This window comes from Phascolarctos cinereus, unplaced genomic scaffold (assembly GCF_003287225.1).
Source record: "Phascolarctos cinereus isolate Bilbo 61053 unplaced genomic scaffold, phaCin_HiC Scaffold_4;HRSCAF=312, whole genome shotgun sequence".
Taxonomy (NCBI): Eukaryota; Metazoa; Chordata; class Mammalia; order Diprotodontia; family Phascolarctidae; genus Phascolarctos; species Phascolarctos cinereus.
Window position 1 is genome coordinate 32,479,482 of NW_027555847.1, and position 16,518 is coordinate 32,495,999.

A 16,518-nucleotide genomic window follows, 5' to 3' on the forward strand; every position below is an offset into this window, starting at 1 on the left:
ATTGGGTCTTGAGAATATAAAGATTTAAAGGACATTAAGCCCAACCTTTTTATTTTGTTTGATATTACAACTGTGTTTAACTGTAATAAGACAATGTTTGTGAGTATGTCTGTATCTGTGTGAATATGTCTCTGTAAGTGTGTGTGTGTGTGGGGTGTGTGTGTGTGGGTGTGGGTGTGGCCTTAGACCACTAAAGTCAAGTACAGGAGCTCTGCATTATACCAATAAAATCACTGGTATGACAAATAGAGGGAGGGAGAAGGAGAGAGATGGATGGAGAGAGGGAAGAGAGAGAGAGAGATTGCAGGCATATATATATATGTATATACACACACACACACACACACACACACACACAAACATATATTAGTGCACATGTGTGCATGTATACACATATGTATAGGTTGCATATGTGCCCACATTATGCATAATTTTCTTCTCCCCCTACCCTCCATCATTAAGCAGCTGGATACTCACTGGGAACACTTGTGAAAGGACTTTTCATGCCATAGGCTTTCAGTCTTGGCATAAAAAAACCCAGGGAGAGAGGCAGCTAGGTAATGCACTGAATAGAGCACTGGTCCTGGAGTCAGGAGGCCCTGAGTTCAAAGCTGGCCTTAGACACTTATAAACTGTGTGACCCTGGGCAAGTTACTTAACCCCAGTTGCCTCAAAAACAAAACAAAACAAAACAAAGAAACTCAGGGAGCAAATGAGGTTCTGTAGATCCAAAAGGTTCACTGCAGAGATCCATTTGGGAAATAGTCTAATCCTATCCCATAAAGAACAGGCTCTGCATCTTTCCTGCAAGGTAGGCTCTTTGGGACACATGGTCCCATAATGCCCATGATAGCTTCCCACATTACCTAGCGTTTCATAATTAAACAAAGTCCTGTCCACTCCATTATCTCATTCCAGGACCCTTATCACTATCCTCATTGAAGAGAGACCCTTATCACTGTCCCCAGTGAAGAGACTGAGATTATGGTCAGGATGAGAATTTTCAAGTATATGGGAACTCCCAGATCAGAAAATTCCCCTCTTCCAATTCAGGTGGGCAACTTCTCTGAACTGGAGATCTGCCTGAGGACACTATGAGATTAAGTGACTTGCCCAAAGTCACATATCTAGGATGTGTCAGAAGCAGGATTTGAACCCAGGTCACTCTGGCCCTGACAGCTTCTCACTATCTGCTACATCAAACTATTTTTATTAAGGCATATAGTTCATTTATTACCCATATTGATCACCCTTATACATTCTATGTTTCAGTCAAATTAATATACAAGCTGTGCTTCCAAATCCACATTTCATCTTCATCTGTATATTTTTCCATACTTAAAGAAACATTCCAATAAATAAGAATTTATTAAACACCTACTGCATCTTGGACACTTTGCTGAGTATCCCATCTCCCCTTCTCTGGAATGTGCATCCTCTTCATCTCTACCTCTGAGAAATCCCACCTTCCTTCAAGGTGACACGGTGACTAATTATGGACTTGGAATAGGAAAGAACTGAATTCTAATCCTGCCTCAGGCATTCAATAACTGTGTGACCCTGGGCAAAATGCTTAACCCCTTTCCAACTCAGATTAGCTCATTTGTAAAATGGGGATAATAACAGCACCAGCCTCACAGGGTTTCTGTGAAGATTAAATGAAAGAATATTTGTAAAACACTTTGCAAACCTGAAAGTACTATGTAATGCTAGCTATTATTACTGTATCTAGAATTAGAAAAGACTTCAAAAGTTTATGTTATCTATGTATGTATACATGTATATGTGTACGCATGTATACGTATACATACACATTTGTAATGCAGAACATTATTTTACCATTTAGGTAGTAGGGCCCTTTAAGCCACGGAAAGCAAAAGTTGGTGCTTAATCTTGCCCCAGACATCTTTCCTCCTAAATCTAAACAATAGAGAAATGTACTCTTGCATAGCTCAGCATAGCCCCTACCTCCAACTCAAATGGATAAGACAGCTTGCAATATAATTGCTTGAGATAATTATGTTTATACCAGAGACCAGGACACCTGGTCTGGTTTGAGTGATCTCTGACCCGTAATGATGGGGTGCTCGGGTGCTTGTGCTTGTACTTGTGCCCCAATTTCTCCCTAGTCTCAGAAACAGTCTCTAACAACCACTCCCCAGCCCAAGGATACTGTGCCTAGCAGTTATTCATGCATGGGCCTCAGCATGACCCTTATCTCTCTCCCTGGTACAGCTACACAGAGCTGGGCTGCTCAGGCCCCAGCCCTCAGATCATGTCTCTGGCAGCCTCCCAATTCCTTAGTAAATTCCTGTGTTGTGAGAAAGCTTTCCCTTGTTGCAGAGCATTCTCTCATCAAGACAGAGGGAGAAGGGTGTCCTTGACCAGCCCAAGGACTCTTCCTCCTGCCAGACTCCAAAGATCCATCCCCCTCCCTGTCTGGTATACTCCCTGTATTTTCCCATCCATAGCCCCCAAAGACACCTGCATCTTTGGATTACCTCACCAGTGTTCCTGGCATTTCTTTCCCATGCTCTTTTCCATATAAACCCTAGCTCGACCCCTGATCGGGGCTGCTTGATTTGGATGTGCATACCCCTTGCAGCCGCGTGCTAATAAATCCACATTTTAAATTACATCTGGGTCTCGCTCACTGATTTCTCGGTACAACACATTCATATATATACCTTTTACACACACATACACACAAAATTCCCCCAGAAGTGCTGTAGTCTAAAATTTTCATTTTGCAGTTGTAGAAATTGAGGTCCAAGGAACTGAGTTATCTAAGGCCAAAAGCTTGGTTTTCTTCAGAGTCGAGAATGAAGCCAGGCTCTCTGACTCCTAAGCCAGTGTTCTTTCCCGTACACCATGCTGCTTTGAGGAGAGTCCCAAGATGGCTGGGAAAGACCATACCTTTGGAGAAATTCTGGAAGGTCTGTGTGTTATTTCATTAATCAGTCTAGTTGCTTTGTAGTTAAAGCTTTTGTCTTTGTACTGCTTTAATTAAGAAAGCATGTCTAAGGTTAAATCAGAAAGTAAAATGTTAATACTGAGTTCCAAGCCTTTTGAAAAAATACAGCTCATTGTTGAATCCAGCTGATTTCCTAATCAGAATCATAACACTGAGTTCTGTTTTTCTCTGGGAGTACAAAGTTGAGATTTAGGAATAATCAGCATGTAATCAAGGACTGATTATAAATGAACAATAAAGAACATGGGAGTAAGACCAGTTTTGAGGGTTTATAATAAAAGAACAAGGTACCATGAGGATGGTAGGATAGGGGGAGGAGGGCATTGTGCATGATGAAAGGCAGCTGAGCAGGCCCTTATAGAAAAGGTTGTGCTGTTGGCAGCAGGAGGTGGGGGTGGGGACACACTCCTGGCATACATGGGGAAAAGGGCAATCATATATTGGCTTTCATAGATTCATAGTTCTGAGCAGGACCCACAGAAGCACTTTTAGGACAGGAACCAAGTCATATTTATCTTGGGGACTAGTGCAGGGGTGTGTGTGTGTGTGTGTGTGTGTGTGTGTGTGTGTGTGTGTGTGTGTGTGTGTGTTTTATCAGGCCTAAGATTTTAGTGGTATAGAGATTGCCAGAAGAGTAAACTCCTACCCTCAGTGTAAATCGGCATCTGCTATACAACTTATCAGGCCAGGAGTTTGTCAGGGGCAGTGAAAGGCTATTGGAATACCCAGGGATACACAGGCAGAACTCCTCATAAGGAATTCGAATTCAGGTCTACTATACCACATTGGTACATACCATGAGAAAGAAAGACAGAGACACAAAGATACAGAGACACACAAAGAGAGACAGAGAGATACAGCCATAGAGAGAGACAGAAAGAGAGGGAGGAAGGGGAAGGAAGGGAGGGAGGAAGGAAGGAAGAAAGGAAGGAAGGAAGGAAGGAAACAAGGAAGGAAGGAAGGAAAGAAGAAGAGAGAAAAAGGAAGACAGAAAGACAGAAAGAAAAAGAAAGAAAGAGAGTTAGTTGCCTAAGACACTAACAGGTTAATCACTTGTCCAGGATTCCACAGTCAGAGGGGTATACTTGGGGCAGGGGTGGAATTTTGAACCCAGATCTTTCTGGTTCCAAAGCCAGATCACTATACTCTTTGTAAGAAAAAGTAACAAAATCAACAAACAAACAAGGTATCCTTGGGGATACCTTCAGGACAAATATATGAAAGATAACAGTGAGGCTTAGTAGTTACAATCTTGTATAACTTCTTTGAAGGCTCAGCTCATGTACCATCCCTAACAAGAAGACTAGCCTGATTTCCAACTCCCCCACCCACCTACCCCTAGTTAAGTGTTCTCTCATTCCACAAATGCCTCCCTGTGATTATCTAGAGACCTGTTGTATCCCTCCCACACTCAATAGAATGTAAGTTCTTTGGGGTGAAGGGTCGTGTTTTGTCTTATCCCCTTTCCCCCAATGCCTAATATAGTACTTTGCATACAGCTGAGATTTAACAAATACTGATTACATTGCACACATACATATCGGCTATTTTTTTAAGAGAAAAGATATTCCCTTAAACATACACCTCCAAATTTTAGAATTTAAATGATAAAGCTTAATAAATTACTAATCAATGCAAAATTAACTCTAAAATGGTCAGGAAATACCCTAAAATTCTAATTCAAGTAGTAGTATTCACCAAAGTGGCTTTTAGCTGTACTGTATATTTTTAGAGATAAAGGGAAAAAAATTTTCTTTCAAAGTTTTGGATCTGATGCAAAGTTTTGGATCTGATGCAAAGTTTCATTCTATTTATAAAAAAAATAGCCTAATGCTACATTTTCTTTCAGGGAGGAAGCCTACATTTATTATTTATTTTAATGGCACAAATACAATTTTAAAGTTTATTTCTTTTTTCAGTTCATTAGATTTACTCATTTTAATGATTTTCAAATCAGAATGCCTCTGTGTGAATGCTCCATAAAGAAGAGCTCACCACTAATAGCTTCCTTCCTGAAGTGAAAACAATTTAAAGATTTCATTTTTAAAACATTCTTCTGGGTTGCTTATTAGCTAATATTTGATTGGGATGAGTCTTGCACTCCTTTCCCCAATGGGGGAGGGTGACCTGAATAAACCTTTCAAAATCCAGAAATCCAACAGCCTCTGCAACATCACAATCAGAAGGCGTTGGTTTCACTAAGGAAATGGACAAATAAACTTGTCTATGACAGATAAAAAAGCCCCTAACAATACCTGGGAAAAATCCATCTGTAGATCCAGGAGTATTGGCAGTGAAGAAGAGAGCCACTGAAGGGTTTCTTTTCAGGACTTTTATTCTGGTAACTACTTCTGAAGATGGCCATCCCATGGAACCTGACCTTCCTCCCTTTCCCACCTCTCAAATTTACATATACTCTTTCATTTCCTCTAAGCCTCAATCTCTCCTAGCAACTTTGCTCTAAGTAGCAGAGCTAGCATCTTGGGGTAGGAGAAAGACAAAGGCACAACTTTGAGGAATAAAGGCTTTTGACCCCCATTCAATCTATCAACCAAGTGGCATTAAGTGCCTGCTATGTGCTAGGTGTTAGGGATACAAAGACAAAGAATCACACAGCCCTAACCTCAAGAACCTCACCTTGAAATGAGACTATCAGGGGAAACCACAGGTTTCCAATGGCCATCAACACAAGAAATGGAAAAGGACTAACTGCGATCTTCAGCATTTGATACCAGGCAGGTAGAGACGGAGGGCATTAGCTATTGGAAGGGGTATGGGAAATCCTCATATAAATGAGAGTGCCTCAACTGCGTGACTTGAAGCAGTGCAGGATACTCAAAGGTGGCCAGGAATGAGGCATTGCCAGGCTAATGTATGAATGTTGGACAAACTGGGTGCTTCTCCTGATCTTTCACATTGGAGGTTACTCATTAACAGTCCTGCTGACCTAAGAATGATTAAATCCAAAGACAATACTATATTTAGGCTTCTGAAATGAAGGAAGAGGAAAGAAAAGGATGGCACAGGGCTCCAAATCAAAGAAGAGAAGGACAACAAGCAGCAGTTATGAGGGACTGGGGAGGATCTTAATGCTAAGAATGGAGAAACAGACTTTTGTACCCAGTAAAGAGGTCCAGGACATGCAAACTGGTTTAAAATTCTAGGATGAGATGGTCTCTAACAGTTGCATTCAGCCTTTTATCTATGCCCCTAAAACAATCCATATGACACAGTAACTGAAAGAAGAAGAAATTACTATTTTGCTATTATACTAATAATTGATTATTAAATTAAGAGTCAGGTTTTTCTCCTTTTATTTCCTCATTTAGGGCTCAGCCCCGGTAGAAGGTCAATCAGTCTCTGAAAGATATGTCTGACTGATAACCCTGGGAGAATGTCCTCCTTGATCTTGTGCAGGACCTCACCCAACTAGGAGACCTTACTTCTGTTTAGAGTGCAAACAGAATCCAGTCTGAGCAAGTTCTTGCCCAAGGAAATGAACCCCTATCCCTCTAATTCTCCATTAGAGTTTGGAGTGATCCAGCTCAGGAAGGTAAAAACCAACCCTAGAGTTCTGGATGGAGGTGGATTCCCCTGTCCAGATTGCTGGAGGCAGCTGAGTCTCATGATTAAGCTACATTCTCAGCAGGAGGAGCTGAAGACTTCTAACCCATCTCCTCATTAAATTTCCATCAATCAGGGTTGATTTTCATTTGTCAGAGGCCTCCTCTTTTCCAAAAAAAAAAAAAGTATATTAAGGCTTTCAGCCTCTCCATGGTTTTGTCTTTAGTTTCCTGAGAGAAACCACTGACCATCAATTTATTGATTATTAGCTAGCCCTGGATGGGGGACCTGCAGCCTTGAGGCCACATGCAGTCTTCTAGGTCCTTGAGTGTGGCCTTATGACTGAGTCCCAAGTTTTATAGAACAAATCCTTTTATTAGGCAGATTTGTTCTGTGAAGTCTGGATTCAGTCAAAGGGCCAGACTTGAGGACCTAGAGGGTCACAAGTGGCCTCGAGGCTGCAGGTTCCCCAACCCTGAGGTAGCCCAATTAATAACTTGATCACCAATTACCCAAAACTTTGTCTCTGGAGGTTTTTCACTCATCACATAATAAAGCATTTCTATAGCATTTCAGGTTTGCAAATCACCTTATGTATGTTATACCACTTGTTCTTCACAAGTCTGGAAGGTAGAGACAACTAGATGGTAAAGAAGCAGCAGGTAGAGCATTAGGCCTGGAGTCAGGAAGATTGAGTTCAAATCCAGCCTTAGGCATTTACTAGCTGTGTGAAGCTGGGCAAGTCACTTAACCATGATCTGCCTCAGTATCCTCAACTATAATACTGGAGATAATAGTAGTACCTACTTCACAGGGTTGTCATAAGGATTAAATGAGAAAATTTTTGTAAAGTACTTAGCACAGTGCTTGGCACATAGTAGGTGCTTCAAAAATGCTGGTTGCTCCCCTTTATTCTTCTTATTTTATAGATGAGAAAAGTGAGACTAAGAGAGATGAAGTAACCTGCCCAGGGTCACACAAGTGAATGTCAAAAGCAGAATTCAGACTCAGGTCTTCTGGACTCCAGGCCTACACTCTATCCAATGTGCCATCTAACTGCCACAAACAATTCAATGAATTTGATGAATGTGGATAGCAAACCAGAATAGTCCATATTTACACAGGACTTAGGGGTAGGGAACTAAAACCATCATCCAGAAAGTTGCTTCAGTTTTCCATCTCATTTGCCCTCAGTAAAAATCAAATATTAGTAGATTCTCCTTAGACTCAGTGTCTTTTTTTCTGAGGTCCTTATAAATTAGACAGATCGTTTGCTTGTTTGTTTGCTTAAGTCCAAACCAGATCATTCAGTGGATTTCTCCACATCTGTCCTGGAGCTTCCCAAGGTTTTTCGTTAGACTATACTTACAATTCAAATGAAGCAAAGAAAACTAGATTCTGACAAAGGGTGGTCGAGACCCACTCATGCAAATAGGATAGGGAAAGAAAGCAGGAAGAAAGAAGACAAGAATGGGGAGAAAAAAAATAAAGTCAGACCTCTAAAAAGAAGGGAGAGAGGACAGGGAAAAAAAAAAAGATGGAACAAACCGGGAGTGTCCCATCTCTGCTACTTCAGCAAAGATTAGATAAGGAGTCAGAATCTGCTTGCTGGCTGGCAGTTCTAAATTCAGTTCTAAATCAGGAGAGTCAAGTAGGGCTGAGGATTGATGGGTAAGATGTGTGAAGCATGGAATAAAAATGGAGGACTCCCTGCTTCAACACAGAGGTTCACAGACCTTGAGCTGAATGAGCCATCAGAGGTCCCCTCATCTAATCCCCTCAAATGTAGGTAGGCTTCCCAGTACAAGGGAGAAAAGCATTGGATTTAGAGTCCTAAAACTTGGTTGAAAGGATATCCTGAGTCTGCAGCTGATTATCTTGGCTACCATCACCAAGTTATTTAACTCTTCTTGGCATCAGTTACTTCATTTGTAATACAAGAGAATTGGCCTAGATGTCCTCTAAGGTCCCTTCAGCTCAATATCTATAATCCTACAGATTCACTAGGGCAATTAGATGCCTCAGTGGGTAGAGTTCTGGGCCTGGAGTTAGGAAGACCTGAGTTCAAATCCACTCTCACTCACTTACTAGCTGTGTGACCTTAGGCAAGTCACTTAACCCTGTTTGCCTCAGTTTCCTCATCTGTAAACTGAGCTCGAGAAGGAAATGGCAAACCATTCCAGTATCTTTGCCAAGGAAAACCAAGGATCATGCCAAGGATCATGCCAAGGATTTTCCAAGGGTCATGAAGAGTTGTACTCAACTGAAATGAATGAACACCACAGAATCACTAAGAAATGAAATGTACTTTCCAAAATCTTGTTGATTATACCTCTGAGTATTCTTGATGCATTACTGGGACATGAAACCCTAGCTGGGAAAGGATGAACTCTGCAATCATCTTTCTGAGGACAGTGGAAGGAAGTACACACCAGTCTATGCCCTCATGAATCAATCAAAGCATTTACTGAACACCTACTGTGCTTTAGGCTCTATTACAGACATTGGAGACACAAAGAAAAAGAAAAAGAAAATGAAGCAGTCCCTGACCCCAAAGAACTTACATTCTTATCAGAGGAAATGATACATACTGACATAAGTAATATACAAAATTCAAGCACAATATACCCAAATAATTTGGGATGGGAGGCAGTGGTGCCTGGATGGAAATCAGGAATGACCTCATGGAGGAGGTGATATTTGAGCTGAGCTTTCTTGAGATTCTAAGGGGTGAGGATGGAGGGAATGTTTTGCTGGCACAGTCTAGAAAGGGGAAATAAATGTCTTGTTCGAGCACCAACAAGATGGTCCTCATGTTGGCTGGACCTCAGAGCACATGAAATGGAGGAATGTACCTTAGTAAGTCTGGAAAGTTAGTTTGAAGCCAGGTTCAAAAGGGCTTTAAATAAAAGTATATCCACATTAAGCTTTAGCTGCACTTATCTTGGAAATCCTTCTGAGCAGAGCTTCCCATCAAGAGCCAGAAGATGACTTATAGGGCAGCTCACCACAAAATGAGGTGTAAACACAGGACAAATTAGCTGAGATAGCTGATAAACTTTTCTCTAATGTTAGTACTTCTTTCACTGCATTAATGGAAACTGTTTCCAGAATCTGGACAAGGTTATAAAATTGTAGACTTAAAACTATGAGAGAAGGTAAAATGTATCTAGTTCAACTCCCTCATTTTATATATAAGAAAACTGAGCCCCAACAAGGCAAAGTGATTGACCCAAAGTCAGAGAATAAGGAAGTGTCAGAGACAGGATTCAAATCCAGCTCTACTGACTCCAAATCCAGTGTGCTCTCTGCACTAGCCCACCTCGTAGGAGAGAACACAAATCATGAGATATAAAGTGCTTTGCAAATCTTGAGCACTAGTTAAATAGGAGTTGCCAACATTACAGAGACACTCTTGGAATCATGGCACCTAAGAGCTGGAAGGGAAGTCAAAAGTCAAAGAATCATAAAATGAAAGATTTAGAAGCTAGGAACCTTGAATCAAGCAATCATCAAGAATTTCTTGAGTACATGCTAAGTGCCAGGCACTGTGATACAAAGAAAGGCAAAAAACATGGTCCTTGCCTTTAAGGAGTTCACATTCCAATGAATAGACAACTTGCAGATAATTATGCACATACAAGAGAAAAGATAAAGATAGAGGTAAAGGTATAAACAGATAAGAGAGAGAGAGAGAGAGAGAGAGAGAGAGAGAGAGAGAGAGAGAGAGAGAGAGAGAGTGAGTGTTGGATGGCCCAGTAAATAGTGAACCTCAAGTCCAGAAGACCTGAGGACACATTTGAACTCGGACTCCAGGCCCACTGCTGTTTGCCTCAATTTCCTCATTTGTAAAATGGGGATAAGAGTACCTATCTCACAGAGTTGTTGAGGGGAATCAAATGAGATAATAATTGTAAAGCCTTAATACAGTGCCTGGAATGTAATAAGCATTTTATAAATGCCAGTTATTACTATTACTATTAGAGAAAGAGGTAGAGATACATGAGATAGAGAAAACTGATAGAGATATAGGTCAGTTGGTCTATAGATGACTATACAAACATATATACATACATATATATACACACACACACACACACACACACACACACACACACACACACACACACGTGTGTGTGTGCGTGTATGTCTGTTAATAAAATCATATTGATAAAATGAGGTTGGCCTTGATGTCCTTGTGGGAAGTAATCCCAGAGGGTCAATCAGTCAACAGAAATTTACTAAGTACCTGCTACATACCAATAAGTGTGCCAAACATGAAGGATCCCATGAAAGATCCTTGAAGGAATCCAATCCAACCTCACTTTGCAAATGTGGGAATTGAGGCCTTAGAGAGTTTGAGTGACTTGAACAGAGTCATCAGCTAGTAAATCATTGCATCCAGTCCAACACTCCTACCTGACCAAAAACACCTTCTATAACACCCTTGGAGATAATCTCATCACCCCCTGAATCCCTCCAGTGATTAAGAATTTACTATCTACCAGGGTAGTTCCGAGTGTTGGGAAATTTTTCTTCAATTAAACCAAAATCTGCCTTTCTATTAATTCTACAATCATGTACTCAGTATGCACTTATGAAGTACTTACTGCATGCAAAGTACAGGGAGTTTGTGTAACTAAGGTAGATACAAAGACAGAAGACACAGGTGTTTTCTACCCTCCCTACCCCTCCATCCCTGAGCTTCCAATGAGGGGAATTCTATATCAGGTCTCAAACACAAAAGGTCAACAGTTTTCCTCCTAAATCATGGCCGATGAATCGCCTGCTCAAATAGCTGAAATTGCTGTTACACTTCATTTAAAAAGGGGGAAAAAGAAGTATTTATTCATCTGGGCAAGAAACCTGCTAGGAGGTTGCAGCATTACAATGCAGTTTGTATAACCTCATTTAGCTGATAAGAACTCGAACATAACCTTTGGTCCTTCACTCCTATAAGGCAAGCATCCATCCTCGCCTCCTCCTCCCCCCCTCCTCTAAAAGAGGGCTGAAAATTAAGGGAGAGTCAGCAGTTTGAAAGTCTACAACATCAAGGGGCAAAGGTTTAACCTGTTTTCTAATATTTGTTTTTCTCACTATTGTTTCATGAATCTTTACTGAATAAAGAACTGGATACATTAGAGAATACAAAATACCACTGTATGTAAGTATCAAGAGAAGGCCTCTATTCCATTGGGTTAGGCCCATGTGGAAGATTTATGGGAGGCCATAGACGAGATGAGGACAGAAAGAAATGCAGAGCAAGTATTGCAAACTCTGGGGGGGGGTACCCACATTAATGAGATCATTGCTACATCCCAAAGTATTTAATGTGTATACAATACATTATAGAAATGAAGGGGTCCCACATTTCACCAAATAGAAAATTAGTGCCATTATTACTCCTGTGCCTTTGAAAAGATGGTTCTTCCCTGTATTGGCCATGACCTTCCTCTCAGCTCAGCCTCTTGGAATTCCTCACTGCTTTCCAAATCCAACTCAAATGCCAGTCAGCAAACCAATAAACATTTATTAATTATTTACTGTGTGCTAGCTCCTGTGCATCCCCAGCACTAGTCCTTTATACTAGTTGTTAGCTCTCTCCTCCTAAATAATTTTTATTTACTCATCTTGGTATATGCTGTATAGAGAGATTAAGAAACTTTAGCAAGGGTCTCGCAGCTAGTATATGTCAGAGGTGAGAGCTGAGCCCAGGTCTTCCTAATTTCAATAACTGACTCCACTACATCACTATTTCTGACTTCCTTTCCCACACTTACTTCTATCCCTTCTTTCCTTGTTTTGGCAATATTAGGGATAAAAGGATGATCAGGAAAGAGTTGGGACTATTCAGACATTGGAGCAGAGACAAAAGGATTCAATTCCTTGAGCACACTCAGTCAAACCACTGCTTTTCTTCTCCTTTTCATCATTAAATTCCTTGGAGGTGATCTACAATTGATGCCTTCATCTCCTTTCCTCCCATTCTCTTCTTAAATCCCTGCAGTCTGGTTTCTGACCCTATCTTCCAACTGAAACTGCTCTTTCCAAAGTTATTGATGCTTTCTTAATTGACAGATTGAATGGCCTTTTCTCAGTCCTCATTCTCCTTGACCTCTCTTCAGCTTCTGACATGGTCACTCACCCTTTTCTTGATATTCTCTTTCTGGTGGATTTTCATGACACTGTCCTTTCCTAGCTCCCTTCTTACCTCAATGACCACTTTGTCTCAGTCTCTTTTTCCAGCTCTTCATTCACATCATTTCTCACCTGGTTGCACTACTCTAGGACTTCTCTAAAATGTCCCAGGTTCTTCATTATTGGGAAAACCTCATCATTCTGCAAGATCCCATCTGCCTTGGTACTCTAGCTTACCATCACCTGCAGTTCCTCTGTTTGAAGGTTGGAGATGTGAACTCAAATGTGCCCTTTGAAGATGGAGCTCATCTCAGGGGTCTCATTTCCCAAATGTGGGACTTTTCTGATTTCTCCACTTCATCTCCACTCCATCATCACATCTGAGAATTTTGAGTACCTTCTCCCTCTTTATTTTTCACATTTTTATCACCAGAGCTTAGAACAGTGCCTATACATGGTAGGTCTCCATCATGGGCCCTTTTCTTTTACATTGTGTTTGGAACATAGGTGTCCTCTCAGACACTACCTAGCTATGTGACACTGGGCAAGTCACTTAACTTCTTTGCCTCAATTTGCTCACCTATAAAAATGAGTTAGAGAAGGAAATGGCAAACTACTCTAGTATCTTTGCCAAGAAAGCCCTAAATGTGATCATGAAAAGTCAGATACAAGTGAAAAATGACTGAACGACAAGGTGCTTAATAAATGCTTACTGACTGACAGATTGAATACTCTTTTAAGTGAATTTCTGAATGCTCTTCATTCAGAATTCCTCTTATCTTTCTTCAGAACTTTCCTTCTAGGCCTATAGGGTAACAATCAATCATCATGATGGACATAAATCAGAGTAATGAGATGGAGACGGTGTATCAGTCTTGTGTTTCTACAATAGAATCCTCTTAACCTTGAGCCCAGGATCACTTTAATCATTTCCAACATTAAACTTTACCCAACTTTGGCTGAACATAACTCTCCACAATTCAATTCAAATGAACAACACCTTATTGATCAATTCCGAGTTAGTTTATATACTGAACACTAAAAGGGGCATTTCATCCCCCCTTCCTGAAAGGAGCTTACGATTGAAAGTTTACAGTCTCATAAACAAGTACACCAATAGCTTTGCACATTTCTCAGAAAAATTTTCACATGCCTCAGCTTTGCGTTTTATATCACCCACTCAAATCTATTTTAACCATTAGAAATGCAATTGTTAATTTTTGTAAAGCTTAAATAATGAATAGGATTTGATCACCTGAAGGTATTCGTCTTATTTTATTACAATAGTTACCAGCAATTTTGATTAGATGAGAAACTCTGTCCTTTTATTGTATCCCACCTTACTGTCATACATCACAGTAATAAGTATTATCACTTTTAAAATTTATATTAATAAAAAAAAAGAAAAGAAAAGTGGGGGAGCTGCTTGCAGATGTCATAATCAGCTAAAACTAAGAGCAACTCAAAAATCATTAGCAGTTACTTTTTAATTTTCTTAAAAACCATAATGCCATATCCTGGTTAAAATTGCATGAGTACTAATTCTGCACTCATTAATTAGCAATGAGAGACTGGACAAGGCCATTTCTCTGATCTGCTTGAGTCACCGGCTGTCCTGCCTTTAAAATAAAGACGAAGCAAAAAAAAAAATCTTACTTTTCTTCCCTCTTCATCAATCAATAAGTGAACTCTGAAATCACAACCCTTCCTGCTTGTACCCACAAACTTCTAAAGTCTTTGTAAACTATGCGGCCTGAGGAAAGTGAAACTACCTAGAAGTCAGACTCGGAGCGGCACTAGCGTCCGCTGCTGTCTCCTTTTATGCAGGCTTTTCTCAGCACTTCCTGGATCCCCCAGTCAAGGGAAGTTTAGTGGCAGTAGCAGGAGCTCAGGACTAAAGCCCCAAGGAGTCGGGACAGGAATCCCATCCCTTTCCCCGTTTTAACCAGAGCATCTTTCCTTAAGATCAAAGATTCAGAGCTTCAGGGTAGTCCTATGCCAGTAGAGTCGAACCCCGTCATTTTACAGGGAAGAAAGTGACTCCAGGACTTGCCCCCAGTTCCAGGGCAAGTGAGTGACAAAACCAGGGTGCGAACTAGGTCCGGAGATGAGCAGTTCTGGCCCCGGTGTCTCCAGGATCAGTTTTAAGAACACGTGTCTGCTAAGTGGAAAGCTCGCCGCGGGTGCCCGCCCGCCCCGGTGGCAGCAGGTCCCTTCCGGGCCAGCCCAAGTGCGGGTCTGAGCTGGAGCGCCCAGCAGTGGGGATGGGGCGCAGGGGGTGGGGACTGGAAGGGGTGCTGGGTACCCAGGTATCCTGAGCCCCGGGCACCCCCACGGCGGCCGGCAGAGGGAAAGAAGAGGTGCCACGGGGCGGGAGCTTAGGGTCAGAGGACAAGGGGAGGGGGGGCCGGGGCAACCCCACAGCCGGAGGCTGGAGAATCGGGGGAGCTGCGAGGCCCCGGCCGACCCGGCTCGGCCCGATCTCCACTCACCTGGGACTGGCCCAAGGGGAGGCATGGTCGGAGAGCCCACGCTGCCCGCAGAAGTTTCCCGGCCTGAGCTGCCATGGGGGACGCCATCTTAGACAGGAAAGTAGGCGGAGGGCCACTGGACTAGGGCTGGTCCCCTGGGGCAGGAGGAGGAGGAGGAGGAGGAGGGGAAAGTGGGAGGAGAGGAGGGGAGAGGAAAGAGGGAGGAGGATGCAAAAGGAGGGGAAGGAAGAGGAAAAGGGAGGAAAGGAGGAGGAAAAAGGCAGAAGAGAAGGAGGAAAAAAGGGGAGGAGGAAGGAAAGAGGAAAGAGAAGGGGAAAGAGGGAGAAGGGAAAGGAGAAAAAGGAGGAGGGAATGGGGGAAGGGAGAGGAGGTAGGAAAGGAAAAGAAGAAGGGAAAGTCCATCATGTAGAATCACTAGCATTCTTCAAGACACAGCTCAGCCACCACAATACGTGGCCTCACTTGATCTCCACTAGTATTAGTACTCTGTCTCTCTTGAAATTACTTTATATTACTTTGTATTTTTCCCCCCTTGGCTCCTGTTGTATCCCTCCAGGAGAAGAGAAATTATTTGATGTTCAGGAGGATTTCCTTTTTGTCTTTGAATTCCCAGGACCTAGCACACAGCTTTTGCCTACAAATGCCCTGTTTGATTCCAAAGAATGAATGAGCATTCAGAATGCTCTTAGCTTAGTATCCCATACCAGACTGCTATATCATCCCTACCTCAAGATTCTAGGGAACCAGAGGGGCTTGGTTCTCTTTTCTGTAGTCTTATCGGCTCAAGACACCATTTCGTGTATTAAACTACGTTGTAAACCACCAGCGAAGCGTACTTCAGTTCTATTTTACTAAGTAATATCAATTAGCTTTTAAAATGGAGTATTTACTTTAAAACCATAGCAAGAACAGATGTGCAAATATTTCCAATCTTCCCCAATACTTTTAGGGCATATTCTCTATACCTCGATCTCTGGGGAAAAGAGGCTCAGATTTTGCATAGTTTCTACATATCATTGACCGCACCAAGTTTATATCCAAATTCAGCATAACCACCTGTGGATGAAGCCTAATCTCAGCTACCTGCTGTGCTGAGTCCCTAAGGTCCCTGCTCCTGAGGTCATTGATTCTGGGCTGACCACAAAACCTGGTAGGAAATTGACTCCTGCACACCTACATCTTCAGATGCTTGGAGTGTTCGCTCTCCTGCCCTTTCAAAACCACAAGGTCAGAGCCTCTAGATTAACCTTCTACATCTAAAACAAAAGTATAAACGGTGAGGCAAAGGAGAGGTCCCTTTGCTGAGGGTCACACGTCAGGTTCAGATAGGTGGAGTGCCCAAGGTATTTC

General features: G+C 41.9%; 1 protein-coding gene across 1 annotated transcript in view; it reads right to left on the bottom strand.

Annotated features, from left to right (window-relative positions):
• The window catches only part of SUCLG2 (succinate-CoA ligase GDP-forming subunit beta), a 323,754-nt gene extending 308,436 nt beyond the window's left edge, over nucleotides 1-15,318 (bottom strand). The window contains exon 1 of the mRNA XM_021007549.2: nucleotides 15,169-15,318. Coding sequence (XP_020863208.1) covers nucleotides 15,169-15,255 — 87 coding nt within the window. The 5' untranslated portion in view covers nucleotides 15,256-15,318. The remainder of the gene's footprint in view (nucleotides 1-15,168) is intronic.
• Nucleotides 15,319-16,518: the final 1,200 nt, after the last annotated feature.